This window comes from Oryctolagus cuniculus, chromosome 5 (genome assembly GCF_051225735.1).
Source record: "Oryctolagus cuniculus isolate XC-2025 breed Fujian yellow rabbit chromosome 5, ASM5122573v1, whole genome shotgun sequence".
NCBI lineage: Eukaryota > Metazoa > Chordata > Mammalia > Lagomorpha > Leporidae > Oryctolagus > Oryctolagus cuniculus.
In genome coordinates this window covers 107,553,533-107,571,248 of record NC_142871.1, presented here as the reverse complement: position 1 = coordinate 107,571,248, position 17,716 = coordinate 107,553,533, and the positions used below count along the sequence as shown (strand labels likewise).

The following is a 17,716-nucleotide window of genomic DNA, read 5'->3' as shown; positions in this document are numbered from 1 at the left end:
GGAGCCAGATGCTGTTGGCAAAACATGCTCCAGAGTGTGGCATCTGGGTCCAATAACTGCCATACAGAGCCCCATCTGTAGCTAAAGCTGTTGACTCTGCTTTGGGGGAAGAAAAATCAGAAAGAAAGAAGGCAGTTAAATCCTAAACCGTGCCAGCAATAGCAGAAGGCAGGTTGCAGTCAGCATTCAAATTACATCCCTAGCTCAATTTACTTTTTAATGTCTTGAAACTGTGTAAACACTAAACTATGTTAACTCCAGTTGTTTACAGAAATGAGCACATGTAGGTAGTTCAATAACTCTGGACACACAAATCACCTAGAGAGATTTGATTCCAGCAAATGTCTATATTTCTATTTCTTTTCTTCTCAAGGAATAAAATCCTACGATGAAACTCAATTCTTATTCAGTCTATTAAAATTTGTTATTTTAAGCATTCATTATAGGGCATAGTATTATTTCCTTTAAATAATATGTAATTGTAAAAATATTCTTTAGATTTTTTAACAATATTTCTTTAAAATGCCTCTTCAAAAAATTAAATACTATGTAGATCTTGTTTTTTACTGTGATTCCTGAAATTTTAGCTTTGTGGATGTTTGTGGAAAAGCTACAAAAATCTCTAAGCTTTAAGTAATAATTAGCAATCTCTTTTGGGTGTTCTTCTCTTGCTATATTTTTAACTATATAAAATAGAATGAAATGATATAAATACATAAGTAAAAGCATTCATCATTTATAAGATGTTATTCTAGTCATATTCATGTATGGATTTTTGAAAACAAGATAAATATTAGGAATAACTTAAAAACAGTGATTTTTAGTGTACACAATAAATCAATTATCACAAAATATTTTATGGACAGAATTTTATGTAATATCATCATAAATTTATGAAATATTGCTGTTATTACTTATACTTTCCTTATAAGGAAACTGGAATTGTGTGAATATACCGTAAACTTTCTTACCCTAATTTACACCAATCCTTTGGCATGAAACTGTTGAATAGCAAGGTAGACATTAGCCTATGTGTTTGAGAGTGGTTTTAAAACAAAAATGGAAATTTGTGTGCCATTGAATGAGAAAATAAATGTAAAGCAAGCCTTGGAAACATACCAGCATTTGCAAATGAATAGTCTTGCCCTGTGCAATCTATACTCCCCTGCTCTACCTGCTGAGCTGTCAAAAGGTGTCCTTGTTCTCTTATATTATGTGGATTCCAGCCCACTCTGACCTGCACCAAAGGAGTTATTTGTAAGTTAAGGAGGAATTTCAGGAATCCCATACCCAGAAAGCCATATACCCAGCAATATCCCAGAAGAGGCTGGAGGAGGAGATACAGAGGGCCCATATCCATATCTATAAAAACTCCATTCAAGCAGTCTGGGCTCTCAGTTCTTTCCTGAGATGCCTTCCTGGTCCGTCAGGTGCATTCTCTTTAAGTTTTGCTACTTCATTCATCACTACTATACATCTCAATATGAATTTTTTTAAACAAAGACAAGAACCTCTGATCCAGCCAGTTCCAATAATGGAAAAAAAAAAAAAAAAAAGATCCAGGACACTTCACCAATACCACTTTCCTCATTTGAGTATTCTAAAATACAGTTAGGTAAATTCTCTTCTGCAATAGTAGATAAAGAATTTCTGAATAAAAATCTATTCTTCCATCAAAGAAGCAAAAACATTGGCAAGCATAATTAAAATAAGTAGTTTTAAAGGACTCTGGAAAGGAATTAAAAGGTTAAAACAATTTCAGTGTTTATATAAGGTAAGTGACTGAATTTCATCAGCATAGTTGGATTTGTAGAATCAACTCGCACTATTTCCATTTAAGTCACCCCAGTTCTACAAGGGTCTTGAACATCAATAACGCTGCACCTGCGATATCTCTGCAGCCAGCCAGTATGAGTATGGAGGCCATTCTAAAGACCGTTATCAAGGGATGCTACCATGTTACTAGTCTAGCCACACTCTGAGAAGCTCCATTAGCAAGGATCAACTTTATTTCCCTGACTCTACGCTCTGTTCAGAAAGTCCTACACCCAAAGACTGTGCTACAAACCTTCAGTGGTAATTGCTTAATATTGTAGCTGCTTGAAGTAATGATCCCAGTGAATGCTAATAGAAGCTGAATGATATACTTAAAGAGAAAAATTGTGGAATTTGACATGCAATTCAAATATACAATTAAAAAAGTTTATTTATTTATTTACTTTCATTCCCCTAAATTCCCTATGTCTTTCCCTTTAAATAAAATGAAAGTAAAATTATAAATATACTTTTTTTTTGACAGGCAGAGTTAGAAAGTGAGAGAGAGAGACAGATAGAAAGGTCTTCCTTCCGTTGGTTCACTCCCCAAATGGCTGCTGTGACCGGTGCTGCACCAATCCAAAGCCAGGAGCCAGGTGCTTCTCCTGGTCTCCCATGCGGGTGCAGGGCCCAAGCACTTGGATCATCCTCCACTGTGGGGAGCAACTGAGACTAGACTAAGTTACTGGAATTAAGACTTATTCTATGCATCTGTTCTCCCACAATATGGCGCTGAGAGAGAGACTAAACAACCTCTACACAGCTGCCTCATCAGTTTGACTGATAAGCTGCAGGAGCTGATCTTGCTCCTGATTGGAGGAGAGCAGCATGCTCGGCCTGTGGGTAGCAGAGTTGGGATTGGTGGAAGAGGACTATAAAGGAGAAGAGAAACAACATGCACCAGGAACATCTGAGGGAACACCTGAGGAACATCTGAGCAGCCCCCCGAGAGAGCCGGCCGGTGGAGTGCCGCTCCTCCGTGGAAGCGGGGGAAGCAGCGGGGGGTGCCGCCCCTCCACGGAGGTGAAGGGGCCGGCAGCCAACCCAGGATGGCGTCATTCCTCCGCGAGTGAGGGACCGGCAGCTAACCCGGGAAGAGCCGGGCAAAAAGAACAGCACAGTGTCTAGTGTTGTTCCTCCGCGAATGGGGGAGCGACACTCCACTGCCTTCTCGGGCCACAGCAGAGAGCTAGACTGGAAGAGGGGCAACCGGGACAGAATCTGGCACCCCAACTGGGACTAGAACCCGGGGTGCCAGCGCCGCAGGCGGAGGATTAGCCTAGTGAGCTGCGGCGTCAAATATAAATATACTTTTAAAATTGTGATTAGTAAAATGCCCTTTAAAAAAAAAAAGAGAACATAAGGGCCTATCTTTGAGAGTTTAATAACATGGCAGTTACATAAAAAGAAAAGAAGAAAAAAAAACAGATGAACTATTTGAGGAAATAATAGCCCCAAACTTTTCAAATTTCATATAAAAATATCTAAGCATTGAGGATCAACAAACTCCAAGTAGAATAAAGTCAAAGAGACTAAAACCTAATTCCTAGTTATACTGTCAAGAGACAGAGATTAAACTAACACTAATTTCTCATGAGAGTCCACCTGATCAGAAGATAGTAGGTGATGTAATTGAAGTGATGAAGAATATCAACCAAGAATGTTGTATCCCACAATGCCACTTTTCAAACTAAAGAGAGGGGAATGCATTTGGTGCATCAGTTAAGATGCCACTCAGGACTCCTATATCAAAGTGTGAAGTCTCAAGTTCTAGCTCTGGTCCTGATTCCAGCTTCCTGCCAAGCAGTACCCTGGAAGACAGCAGGTAGGGATTCAGATTCGGTCCTTGCCATCTACAAAGGAGACCTGGCTTGAGTTCCTGGCTCTCACCTTTAACCTGGCACAGCCTCGGCCATTGCAGGCATTTGAGGAGTGGATGGAAGCTCCATCTGTCTCCCTCTCTGTCTCTCAAATTCTTTGAGTCTCAGTCCCTCAAGTAAAAGTAAATAAAAGAAATAAATAAGATTGCTTTTAAGACATATCAATAAATATTGACTAGGTATGAAGAAATTGTCATCACCATACATTGCTGGTGGGATTATAAAATAGTACATTCACTTTGGATAGAGTTGGAAAATTCTCCTAAAAGTTAAGCATACAGTTATCACATGATTCAACAGTTTCACTCCTAATTGTACACTCAAAAGAACATCAAATATATTTCCATAAAATATTTTGTATTAAAGTTTGTAACAGCATTATTTGGTTATATGTCCATCAAATGAAGAAATAATCCACATGTCCATCAAATGAAGAATAAACTAATATGGTATGAACATGCAATGTTATGTTGTTGACTACATAAAAACAAATTACATGCTGATATTTGTTACAAAATTAACCTTGAAAACATTAAGTACAAAGAACCAGTCACAAATGACCATGCATTATATTATTAACTTACAGAACAGGAGAATCTATTAGAGACAGAAAGTGGATTTGTGGTTTCAAGGACCTATGTGAGGGATTATGGAGGGATTGCTAATGGATATGAGTTTTGTTTGGAATGATGGCCATATTTGAAAATGAAGTGGTGATACAGTTATATCTCTATGTGAATATACTAAACATTACTGAATTGTATATTTTACAAGTATAAATTATATAGTATATGAATTGTGTCTCAATGAAGTTATTTGAAAAAAGTAACCTATCAGAAATTCCTAATGAACAGTTTATCATAACATACATATGAAACATGCAAATTATGTGTATCTCAATGATGATACATGCAATGAATGCACTTATCACCTTATAAGCTACTAAATCCAATGTGAATATAACCTTCACATCAATGTTTTATCTTTGTAATATATAAAAATAATAAGAGATTCTACTTTATTTGGCCTTCTATGTTTATAACCACAAATATGCAGCAGTTTTTATTTTGAGATGAAGTATAGATAAAGAAAAATCTCAGGAATGATGACATGAACAAGAGAGTTTATGTTAATTGAATTGATATCTTCTGACACATTTAGGAATTTAAGTCATTAGGAATTCATAATTAGTGGCCCCAGGATTATCCAGAAAGAATGATTATGTCTCATGAATATTAAAATACAGTATGCAAGGGCCGGTGCTGTGGCGCGGAGGGTTAAAGCCCTGGCCTGAAGTGCTGGCATCCTATATGGGCACAGGTTCGAGACCTGGCTGCTCCACTTCCTATCCAGCTCTCTGCTGTGGCTTGGGAAAACGGTAGAAGATGGCCCAAGTCCTTGGGCTCCTGCACCCATGTGTGAGACCCAGAACTAGCTCCTGGCTCCTGGCTTCTAATCAGTGCAGCTCTGGCCATTGCGGACAATTAGGGAGTGAACCAATGGACGGAAGACCTCTCTCTCTCTCTCTCTCTCTCTCTGCCTCTCCTTCTCTCTCTGCGTAACTCTGACTTTCAAATAAATAAACAAATCTTTAAAAAAATACAGTGTTCTTTAAGCCTTATAAGTTTGTTGCCTTTTTTTTTTTTTTTTTTTTTTTTTTTTACTTTAAATGTTCTCTGTCAGAAATTGGCATTTAGCTGTGTGGTTAAAATGCTAATTAAATCGTCCTAATCCCACATTGTAGTACCAGGCTTGATACTGAACTTTGGCCCCTGACTCCCACTCCCTACTGATGCAGATTATGGAAGGTAGCAGTGATGAATTAAGTAACTGTGTAACTGACAAACATGTGCAGGACCTAGAATGAGTTCCTAACTATTTTTATATATATAATTTTCTTATTTTATTTTTTGATGAGTTTAGCAGCTCATTGTGGTTTGTAGATAGAATTCTTTTTTTTTTTTTTTTAAGATTTCTTTATTTATTTGAAAGTCAGAGTTACACAGAGAGAGGAGAGGCAGAGAGAGAGAGATAGAGAGAGATCTGATGGTTCACTCCTCAGAAAGCTGTAACAGCTGGAGCTGCGCTGATCCGAAGCCAGGAGCCAGGAGCTTTCTCCAGGTCTCCCAGGAGGGTGCAAGGGCCCAAGGACTTGAACCATCTTCCACTGCTTTTCCAGGCCATAGCAGAGAGCTAGATTGGAAGTGGAGAAGCTGGGAATATAACTGGCGCCCATATGGAATGCTGGCGCTTCACGCCAGGGCATTAACCAGCTGTGCCACAGCGCTGGCCCCGGTTTGTAGATAGAATTCCAAGAACATAATGATATTCCTTTTTCTTTCTTTCTTCCCTTCCCTCTTTCCTTCCTACTTTCTTTCCTTTTTTTTAGTTTTTGAAATAATAGATTTTAAAAATGCATTATAGTAAAAAACATGATGTCCTCCGGTGCCATCCATTTTGCCATAAATGGTAGATTTTCATTCTTTTTTATACATATACATACACAAAGGAATAATGTTCAGCTATATATATATATATATATATATATATACTTTTTTTGGTGGCCATTTCAAATGGGATTTATTTCTTGATTTCTCTTTTTGTGCGTTCATCACTAGCACACAAAAAGTTTTTTGGTATGTTTACATTTTAACCTACAACTTCACTCAATTAGTTTATCAATTTTAATAGTTTTTGGTGAGTATTTAGGTTTTTCCATGTATAATATCATTTCATCTGCAACATGGTTAATTTGACTTTGCCCACTGTCATCAATGGACAGATCATCCAGATAAAAACATCAATAATGATATATCAGAGTTGAGATATACTATGGAGCAAATGAACATTTCAGGATATTTCACCCAACAGCTACAGAACACACATTCTTCTCACCAGCACATGGGACATTTTCTAGGATAGACCACATATTCGGCCAAAATCAAGTCTCAGAAAATTGAAAAAGACTGAAATCAAACCATGTATCTTCACAGACCACAAAGGAATGAAACTAGAAATCAACAATAAGAACAAAAGAAGACTCATACATACTTGGAAATTGAACAGCATGCAATTAAATGATCAATGAGTCATTTAGAAGTTAAAAAGAAAATCAAAAACTTTCTTGAAGTAAATGAAAATGGAAACACAGCATCTCAAAACTTGTAGGATACAGCAAAATCAGTAGTAAGAGGGAAGTTTACAGCATTAAATTCTTACGTTAAAAAAAAAAAAAGAAATGTCTCAAGTTAAAGATCTATTAGTGTAGCTTGAAGATTTAAAAAACAAGAACAAATCAAACCCCAAAACATCAAGTGGAAAGAATTAATAAGGCTGAGAGCACAAATAAATGAAATTGAAATATAAAAAAAACATTTCAGAAGATCAATAGAACAAAAAGCTGGTTTTTTTTGAGAAGATAAAAAATAGATAAACCTCTAGTCAGACTAACAAAGGAAAAAAAAACAGACAAAAACACAAATAAATAAAATTAGAGATTAAAAGGAGACATTACATCTGATACCACCAAAATACAAAATATCATAGGAAAGTACTACAAAGAACTATATGGTAATAAACTGGATAACCTCAAAGAAATGAATAAATTTCTGGATTCATATAACCTACCAAAGTTAAGTCAAGAAGATGTAGACAAGCTAAACAGACTCATAACAAGCAATGAGATTGAAGCAGTAATCAAAAACTCTTTCACCAAGAAGTATGGTATTGGATGGTTTTACAACTGAATTCTACAAAACATTCAAAGATGAAGTAACTCCAATACTATTCAAGCTATTCAAAAATATTGAACAGGATGGAATTCTGCCAAACTCTTCTTTATGAGGCCAGCATTATTTGAAACCAAAACCAGACAAGGACACAACATGAAAAGAAAACTGCAGACTAATATCCTTAGTGAACGCAGATGCTAAGATTCTTAGCATAATACTAGCAAATTGAATCCAAAACCACATCAAAAAGATCATACATAACAATCTAGATTTGACCCAGAACTTTAAGCACGGTTCAACATTTTCAAATCAGTAAATGCCATAAATTACATCAAAAGAATGAAGAACAAAAACCATATGGTCATCTCAAGAGATGCAGATAAAGCATTTGCTAATATTTAACATCCTTCATGATAAAATCTTCTCACAAATTAGGAGTAGAAGGAACTTTCCTCAAAATTATAAAGGCTGTATACCACTAAGAGCCAATATCATACTAAGTAGGAAAACACTGAAAGCATTTCTCCTCAGATCTGGAATAAGACAAGGATGTCCACTTTCATCACTGTTATTCAAAAAGTACTGGAAGTTTTAGCAAGAGCAACTAGGGAGGAGAAAGAAATAAAGTATTCTTGGGTTTCAATCCTAACCCATCCTCTGTTGTTGTCAGGATTTGGGGAAGGAATCAGTACATAGGAGCTTTCTCTCTCTATCTTTTTTCTCTCTCTCTCTATTTCTCAGCTAAAATAAATTTAAAATAAATTAATAAAATTTAAAAATCATTACATCAAAAAATTTTTGATTCAAATAAAAGTAATATCATGTGAAGTAATAATTTCAGATTTGATTTCTCAATTTTTTTAGAGATAAGTAATATATTTGGGGGCAAATAAGTGCACAGACACAACTGATACATTCAAAATACAAACACACAAACCAATACACCCCCACATTTCACATATATATATATATATATACAAGACTATATATATAGTTATACACAGATATATATATATATATAAAAGACTATAGGGAAAGAGAGAACTAGTTACTGATTTGGAGATTGTCCTAGAGCTGCTCAGATACTCTAAATAAGGTTTAAACTAGACCTTGATATCCTGTTGTCATAAACATCAAAGACAATTTCACAGAATATCAGTGTCAGAAAGTCACTCCATCACAGAGATGGATCATAATATAACTAGACTACTGCATAATCACATATAAATTGAGACGAAAACATGAACATCATACAAACCAAAGGAATAATAAAACATTCACTTTTCTTAGCTAGCATGAGTTATTACTTCCACTTTAAAAAATTTACCTTTCACCTCTTCCTTGTCTTCTTTCATCCTTCTAGATAAGATTTATTATGAACCCAGTCATAGAATTCTGACCAATCCCTGGTGACTTCCAATCCAGGGTAAAGTTGTACTTAAAGTGTGAATAAAAACACGTCACAAATTCAAAACATTTCTTTTACTTTTTGAATGAGATTTCCTGTGGATCTATATTGTATGTGTCATCCTCATTGACGTGAGTTATATATTCAATTTGTTCAACCATAGGTCTGTGTCTGAATAATAGTTGTCTGAGGGCTATTGCTAGCATTAATGATCCACACAGATGATTATACAAATTATTTTTAAGAATTAAAGAGTTAAATGGTAAAATATCTATATACACACATTATATATATAAAATGAACAACACACATACATAAATTATATATATGTAATCAGTATATATCCTAGCATATTACATATTATATAATTATTTAAGGAAGATAAAAGTTTTGTCTGTTTAGTTTTCTATCCAAAAAAATCTGTAAAAATCTGAACATAAATGTATTCAATTCACATGTTTCTATAAGATGAAAAGAATTCCAGTCACTGTACAGTTGATTTTGCAACTACATGAGATATAATATATACCCAATAATTCAAGGACTAAGAACTATTTATCAATATATTAAGCTATTAAGCTTTTGAAAAATAGCAGTAGCTACTAGGGTTTTCTGTTCAGTGGTTGTTCCGACTTCTCATCTAAGAACTAATTAACACAATTGAATTAGGGAGTATATGAATAATGGATGTTGTAAAATGCATCAGTAATTACACTAAAATAATCAAAACTCAAAATAATCACCAAGTAATAAATGGAAAGTTTTAATTCATTAAACCAACCCTTTTCTAGTCATACTTGATATTGCCCAGTACACAGGAATGTTCTAAAACAACACCAGGATGACAAAAGCATGCCTTGAGGAGTCAATGCATTTGTAATATGCACATCTGGAAATGGTAGGCTCACGTTACAATTTGTTTCTTCCTTTGTTGAGTTGACATCTGGACTTTGGTATTTGCAAATTTCAAATGAATGTGACACTCTCTTTTCAGGAAATTGATTTTCATCTCTGGGTGGTTATTTTAATTAAATGCATATAAAGTGAAAATAATGTCTGGATGAATCCCAAGAACACTGAGCAATCTCAATAAATTCCTAAAGAACACTAAAAATATATTACTCACCGATAGCTTTTGTAAAGGTCAGTACAGGTGGAATTGTTCTCACAAGGATTCATTTTACACTCATTGGACTCTTGTTCACAAAAATGTCCTTCCCAACCAGACTGGCACACACACCGGTAGCTCTAAAGGATGATGAAAATGATACAACTTTTAGCTTCTCACTATTAAGCTTATAATCCAGATGTTATTCATGAACATTTAGATCTCCGTCAAGTTGTGCACTTTTCCATTGTTTATAGAATACTCAAAATTTATTTTACCATATTGAAAAAAAGTGTGAACCATATTGTTTCATATCTAATATGACAAAGCTTTATAATTTGTCAACAAAATCTACTGAAGACCTCAAAAATGTATTTATCATGCAGGGGACAATCCTACCCACTATATCACAATGCCAGTATGGCATAATGTTTTTCTAAGTACACAACTGACCAATGAAAATATTATTTGAAATACTTGAAATAAATTTTTGATTTCCCACTATTGAGTAAATAACCACAAACATGTCAAAATATTGTGGGACAATAATTTCTACTTGAAAAAATTTTGGAAGAATAGCATTCATACCAAAGGTTAGACTTTGGGCTCTTATACTTACAGCATCTATTTTTAACATCATGAAGAATACTAAAGTATTAATTTGTCAATATTTTTTCTTTTCAGTATAGTAACTGTTATTCACATTTGTCTAGAGAAAGTTATAATGTTGTTAGCAACCTGAGATATTCTGTAAATATAGAACACGTGTTGGATTTTCAAGATTTAGTGTGGAAGAACAATGGTAAATATCTCAGTATTTTTTATTACTTTTACCTTGTAATTGTTTGGATATAAAAAGTTAAGCAAAACATATTATTAAATTAAATTTAATTTCTTTTTATGTTTTTCTTCATTTTTTTCTTTTCTGCTATCAAAAATAAATCACATCAAGTGGGTTCCATTGCATTCCCACTTGACAGAACTGTGCTAGATGACAGCAACCCATTTTCTCCAATAGTGAATAGAGTAACAAGTTTATACAGTTACAAACACATAAGCACACACACACATACACACACAAACACACACACACACATATATATATATATGAGTAGTAACTCCATCAGATTAGAAAATGGGTTTTAGTTCAATATATACTAGCATCTTGATTAATTAATGCAATTAAACAGAAAACAACAAATATGAGAGAAGAAATAACATGAAAGAAGTTATTGCCCAAAACCAATTTCAAAAAAATTCTAAAATTTTCCTAGATATGGACAGTATATTTGTTTTAAACTCTGTAGTGAAACAAAACATCAATCTCAAGAACAAATACATTCCTTCTTCATGTGTGTCCACTTAGGATATAATTCAAGGGTATGAGTTTTAATGCCTCATTAATAGGCGAAAAACAGAAGAATGAAATCCACCTTATTGTCAACAATGGGCTTTATTTCTGACATAAGCACTAATTCATCAAAAGCACTTATTAATTGTACACATGGTTTTTGGGTGCTGGCAGCAATTTTTCTCATGTATCATATTTCCTACATTGTTAACCTCTTCTAGGAGTGTGGTAACATCCACAATTTTCATGGACTGTTTTGATCACTTTGTTCACTTTCTCTCTCTCTTTTTTTTTTTTTTTTTTTGGTAAGCACTAAAACAAAACTAACAATTAAAAATTGAATATAATGATTATACGAATGATATCCAAATGCTTTATGAATGCTTGAAGTGAAATAGAAATAATTTTATGACCAGAAAAATGATACCAACCATGGTAAGTAGGAAGTGGAGATCCACACAGAGTAAAATGGACAGGAGAGGAATGAAATCCGTGGGCCATGTAGAGAAGTTTCTTTAGTTATGTTCTGAAATTTTGCTTGCTAAAGGTATGAATCATTTTAATAAAGAAAAAAAAGCATAAATGCATGGCTGGTTTTAATCCTGATGCCTCAGGAATACTCTGAAACAAATTAGTGACTCAAAAAGCCAATCAAACTTCTTTCCTATTATATCTATATATGGCTTAAGAGCTAATAATGTGTGGTATTCTTGATGATTTAATAATTAGTGGAAAATTACCATCAATTTAAAGGTATAATTATCATTAAAGTATCAAGTACTAAGCAGTTATCACCAGATATGAGGGATTCTGTACTAAATGGAAACAAAAGGATGAAAGAAATAGGCTTTGCATTTAAAATTTTAAACATTAAAAAATGTAAATGTTTAAGAGAGCAAAACTGAGTATCAACTAGATGCAACCCAAATTTCAAGTACTGATTGCTATTCAGCAGTCCCTTCTAGATTCTGAAAAAATTTATCTGAATTTAGATATTCTGGCTACAAAACACTTTCCCATGCAATACTGAAGAGTAAGTTAATTCCAATAATTTTAAAAAATAATTAAATATAAAATATTCTTTGTTTTTATTGGGGACAAAGCAACCCCCTCTACCAATTTACTCCCCAAATGCCCTCAATGACTGAGACTGGGCCAAACCAAAATGGGAGAAGGAAATTTAGTCCAGATTTCCCATGCAGGAGGCCAGGATCCAACTACTTCAGCCTCTACTTATTTCTCCTCAATGTCTGCATCAGAAGGAATCTGGAATCAGAACAAAGTATTGCATCCATATAATCTGATATGGGATACAAGTGTCTTCTTAAGCACTAGGCCAAATACCCACCAAACATATCGTTTTTAAGCCACATTGCTTTTGCATTAACTGCAATAATATTTTGAGTCAGGCTCAGTGAAGAATGAAATGTATGTTTAATATGTTTACCAAAATGAACCAAAGTTTCACAATTTATGATATTAGATCCTCATTATTCTTATCTGGTACCACAAATTAGACATTCTTCTCAGGGCAATGAAATCACTCTGACTACACCCAGCCCTCTCCTAACACTAGTACAACAACTCTACACTGATCAAACTTGGGCTCCTCCCACAGACAGTAGCCATGGTTTTTCTGCCATGACCCACCTGAGCACCACTCTGGACGCTTATCCCTCACACATATAGCTACCTGGGCTTTCTGGGTAACACAAAGTCTGCTCGCTCAAGGCTCTAGCCTAAGAATTAACATGCCATGATCGGAATAGTATGTCTCTAGTTTGTTCAGGGCTCTGGCCTAACTTTGCATGCTCTGCCAGCTCAGTGGTCTGTGCTTCTGTTCTGTGATTTCCATGCCACTACGAGCACAACACACCACTTCCTTGCTGGTGGCTCTGGTCTGGATTTTCTGCACGCAACCAGGCCCAGAATGTAGATCATGGCTCCAACCACTATTCCAGAAATTTCCAAGTATCTATGCCCCTCCAAAACTAGTGTGTTCTTGTTCCTGTGCCTCATTAAGTTTAACAAGTAGCCCATGGAGTGTGGCCTAAGACTACCTGTTCTGTTCTTCTAGAGCCAGAGAAACTCTTGTGGATCTAGCCACTTCCAAGACGGAATCTCGTAGCCCTCTGTCTGCCACAAAGAATTAGCTTTTTAGGCTTTGGAGCAGGGCAGTGGCAGGAGTCCATGAATTGCACCCATGCCCTGTGCCAGTGCTGATCTCACAGCTCCAGCTTCTGACTTGGGTTTTGGCGGGTAATTTGTGAGCCAGTCCTACTCACAACACTAGTAGGGCCTCCTCACAACACCTGAGATATTGGACTCCAGCCCATCCTCAGGAGATGTCTAGTGATCTGAATAATGAGTATCCAAGGAATTTCACGGGGCCATGGAATTATTCCAGGTTCCAATTATTGCTACCATCAACCGCAGCAAAAATAACAACAAAAAACAAACAAAATTTATAAGGAAGCGATACTATGGAATCCAAATGGAACTAAAGGTAGTCTACCAAACTGATACTCAAAGATACATCTTCAGGAAATGGATCTCAATCCATGAAAACATCCTCTAAAAGTGATAAACAACTGATCTACCAGATATGCAAAAATCAGTGCAGGAACAAAAGAAATAAGAATAAGCAAAACGATATAATGCCTCAAATGAAACAATGATTTAGTAGCAGACCATGAAGAAACAGAGATTGACAAAATATTTGAGAAACAAAGAGAATAATAATCAGTTAAATGAATTATATAATTACTGTATGAAATGAATGAGAAATTCAATACAAAGAGATATTGAAAGGTAAGAAGTATTAGAAATGAAGAATTCAGTAAGTCAAGCTGAAAATTATAATTGAAGGCTTAACAAGAGACTAGATACATAAAAAGGAAAAGTATGAGATCTTGAAACATGTCTTTTTTAAAAGATTTATTTACTTTTAAAATAATTCAATAGATAAAAAATTAAAAAGAATGAAAACTATGTTTGACATCTGTGGGATACCACCAGTTGAACCGATATTCAAGTTTGAAGGAGCATGTGAATGTGTGTGTGTTTGTGTGTGTGTGTGTGTGCGTGCATGTGTGTCAGGGAGGTGATGAAGATTAGAAAAACTATTCCATGAAATAATAGCAGAAAAGTTCCTCTGGAAAAGATAATGTATGTGCTAATACAGAAAGTTTGAGGGACTTCAAGAGGACATGAATAGAAAAGAATCTAACTGCAACACTTTACAGTAAAATTTTAAAACTATAAAACAAAGATTTCTAAATTTTTAAGAGAAAAGTACCACATTTACAGCAACTCCCATTAGATTCACAACAGAATTCTCATCAGAAATCTTATAGACTAGAACACAATGAGGAGATATATAAAGTAATTATTGAATTCTTATAATATCAATCAATATGTATCTCCTAATTTCTAGAGAGAAGGGAAAAAAATTAGGAAAAGATTATAGTTGACTCTGCTTTTCATGACAGGATATGGAGGTTGTTTGCATCCAGAAACATAAGGGCCACCTAGAAAGAAATAGTTGGAGTTGGCGCAGTCTCTTTGAGGATAAAAAATACTAGCCTTCAGATCAGTCCAGAAGACAGTCCATGATAAGAGTGGACAAGTTTGCTCAAACTTTGATGAACACTATCTTTTAGATATACCTGTGCCTCCTTAGCTTTGCATTTACCCTGTGAAACTACACAAAAACAAAGCTTCATCGATATAGTGGTGCAGAAAGAAAGAGGTCAGAGCTTAGAGCCTGCAAGATGGAATTGTCCTGATAATCACTTCTGGCTTTCATTTAAGATTTCAGAAGGCCACGATCTAGAATATAAAAACACCAGAGAAAAAAACCTCAGCCCATACCATGCTAATGTCCCACTTGAATCATGTGAAGTCATTTCTTTGTACTCTATTTGCATGTCAGAGAAAGAAAATAATCACCTATGGTATATGTCAACACTTGATAGAATTTTTCATTGCTTGGAACAAAATGTTTGATACGGAATAAAAAAAAATAATGCTGGTGAAAAAAAATGAGAAAAATAGACAGAATAGGCAATCCAGATATTATGATTATTGGAGTCCTTTAAGTAACTGTCAGTGGGGGCCCCCTATGAATAAATACAAAGAAAATATTATCTAAGTTTCATTACTGAGAAGTGGGCTTTTAGCAGTGGTTATAGTGTCTGGGTTCAAGTCCTGGCTTCATTATCAATTCCAATTTCGTCCTAATGAGTAGCCTAGGAGGAAGCAGATGATTGCTCAAGTACATGGCACATGTCATCCAAGTAGGAGACCTGGACTGAATTCCAGACTCCTGGCTTCAAACTGGCCAAGCCTTAGAATTGTAGGCATTTGGGGAGTGAAGCAGCAAATGGAAGATCTCTTACTGTCTGTGTCCCCCCTGCCTTGGAAATAAATTTTAAAAATTAAAGATTAAAAAATTGCTTAAATGAAAGATGAAGAGTAAATCTTAAAATCTGCCAAATAACAAAGACATATTACTTTCAAAGGGTGATCAATACTTATGACTTCCTTTTAAAAGTGGAAGCACACACTCACTGGACCAGTTTTGCAATTGAGTGAGAGAAAACAATTGCCAATCTAGATGTCTACAGTCAGTAAAAATATCTTTCAATTATTTAAGTAGAATAAATACCTTTTTAGAAAAATAAAATCTGAGAATTTATTACAGTATTTAACATTGGGAGGACTTGGTGACAGGCAGCTTGGACTTAAATTCACACTCCAGAAATTGTTAGCTATATAATATTCAGCATGTTACTTAATATCCAGGAACAGCAGGAAAAATGGCATTGGTCTGATGAGGGAGTAAGGATAGGAGTAATAAATATAGAATTATTATGATATATGATTTTTACTAACAGTAAATATTAATGTAATGTGGTTCCTGAATTTTTCAGTATTTTCACCTGTGCCTACTCCTACTAGCCTTTGTCTATATTTTCCCAGTTGTCTCTGTTTTTCAAGATCAAAAACTAGTGGCACATTGTATTTCAACCCTTAATTAATTTCTGATATATAGATACATTCCCACAATTACATTATATTATTTATGATGGATTTAAATTACATTGGTTATTTGTGTACATATTGACCTAATTTCTGCCTAGGACTTACTGAATTTTTAAAAAATATACATTTTGTATATCTTCCATTAAATTGTCAAATATGAATTCCAGGAGGGCAGGAATTTTATGTGCTTTTTTCCACAAATTATCACATCCAGAAAGAATGGATATGACTATAAAACTATGTAATGATGTAACTATTAATAATATACTCATGATAAATATTTTGTTTATACATTCTAGTCATTTAACAATTATGTTTTCCTCAGAAGACAAAATTACTCAATTTCCTTAGAAACCCTTTCATTAAAGACATCTAAAATGTTTAGAAATTACGATTTATTTATTTGAGCACCTGGGAAGGCAGCAGATGATGGCCCAAGTGCTTAGGTGCCTGCCATGCATGTGGGAGAAAGAATGGAATTCCAGGCTCTTGGCTTCAGCTCAGCCCAGCCTTGGCTGTTAGGGCCATTTGGGGAGTGAACTAGGAGATGAAGGATCTTTCTCTCTCCCCCTCCCCCCTTCTCTCCATGTCTCTCTCTCTCTCTCTGTCTCTCTGTCTCTCTCTCTCTCTCTCTCTCTCCCCATATTAAAAAATAGATTAGGGGCCAGTGCTGTGATGTAGCAGGTAAAGCTGCTGCCTGCAGTGCCAGCATCCCATTTGGGTGCTGGTTCAAGTCCCAGCTGCTCCACTTCCGATCCATCTCTCTGCTATGGCCTGGGAAAGCAGTAGAAGATGGCCCAAGACCTTGAGCCCCTGTACACGCGTGGGAAGACCTGGAAGAATCTCTTGGCTCCTGCCATTGTGGCCAATTGAGGAGTGAACCAGTGGATTAGAGAACTCTCTCTCCCTCTGCCTCTACTCTCTCTGTGTGTAACTCTGACTTTCAAATAAAATAAATAAATCTTTAAAAAAACAGATTTATTTGGTCGGCGCCAAATTAATTATATGATTATATGATTAATTATATGATTCTGTCCCGGTTGCCCCTCTTCCAGGCCAGCTCTCTGCTGTGGCCTGGGAGTGCAATGGAGGATGGCCCAAGTCCTTGAGCCCTGCACCCCATGGGAGAGCAGGATAAGTACCTGGCTCCTGCCATCAGATCGGCGCGGTGCACTGGTTGCAGCGCGCTGGCCGTGGCGGCCATTGGAGGGTGAACCAACGGCAAAGGAAGACCTTTCTCTCTGTCTCTCTCTCTCACTGTCCACTCCTGCCTGTCAAAAAAAAAATAGATTTATTAGATTTTCCATCTACTGGTTTACTTCCCAAATTACCATAAAAGCCAGGGCTGAGTCAGGCCAAAACTAGGAGCCAAGGAAT

At 35.6% G+C, this 17,716-nt stretch overlaps 1 protein-coding gene across 1 annotated transcript in view; it reads right to left on the bottom strand.

The window, feature by feature from the left end:
* Positions 1–17,716, bottom strand: part of EYS (EGF-like photoreceptor maintenance factor) — a 1,804,868-nt gene that overhangs the window by 1,302,270 nt on the left and 484,882 nt on the right. Inside the window, 1 exon segment of the mRNA XM_089333540.1 lies at positions 9,961–10,082. Within this exon segment, the coding sequence (XP_089189666.1) occupies positions 9,961–10,082 (122 nt within the window).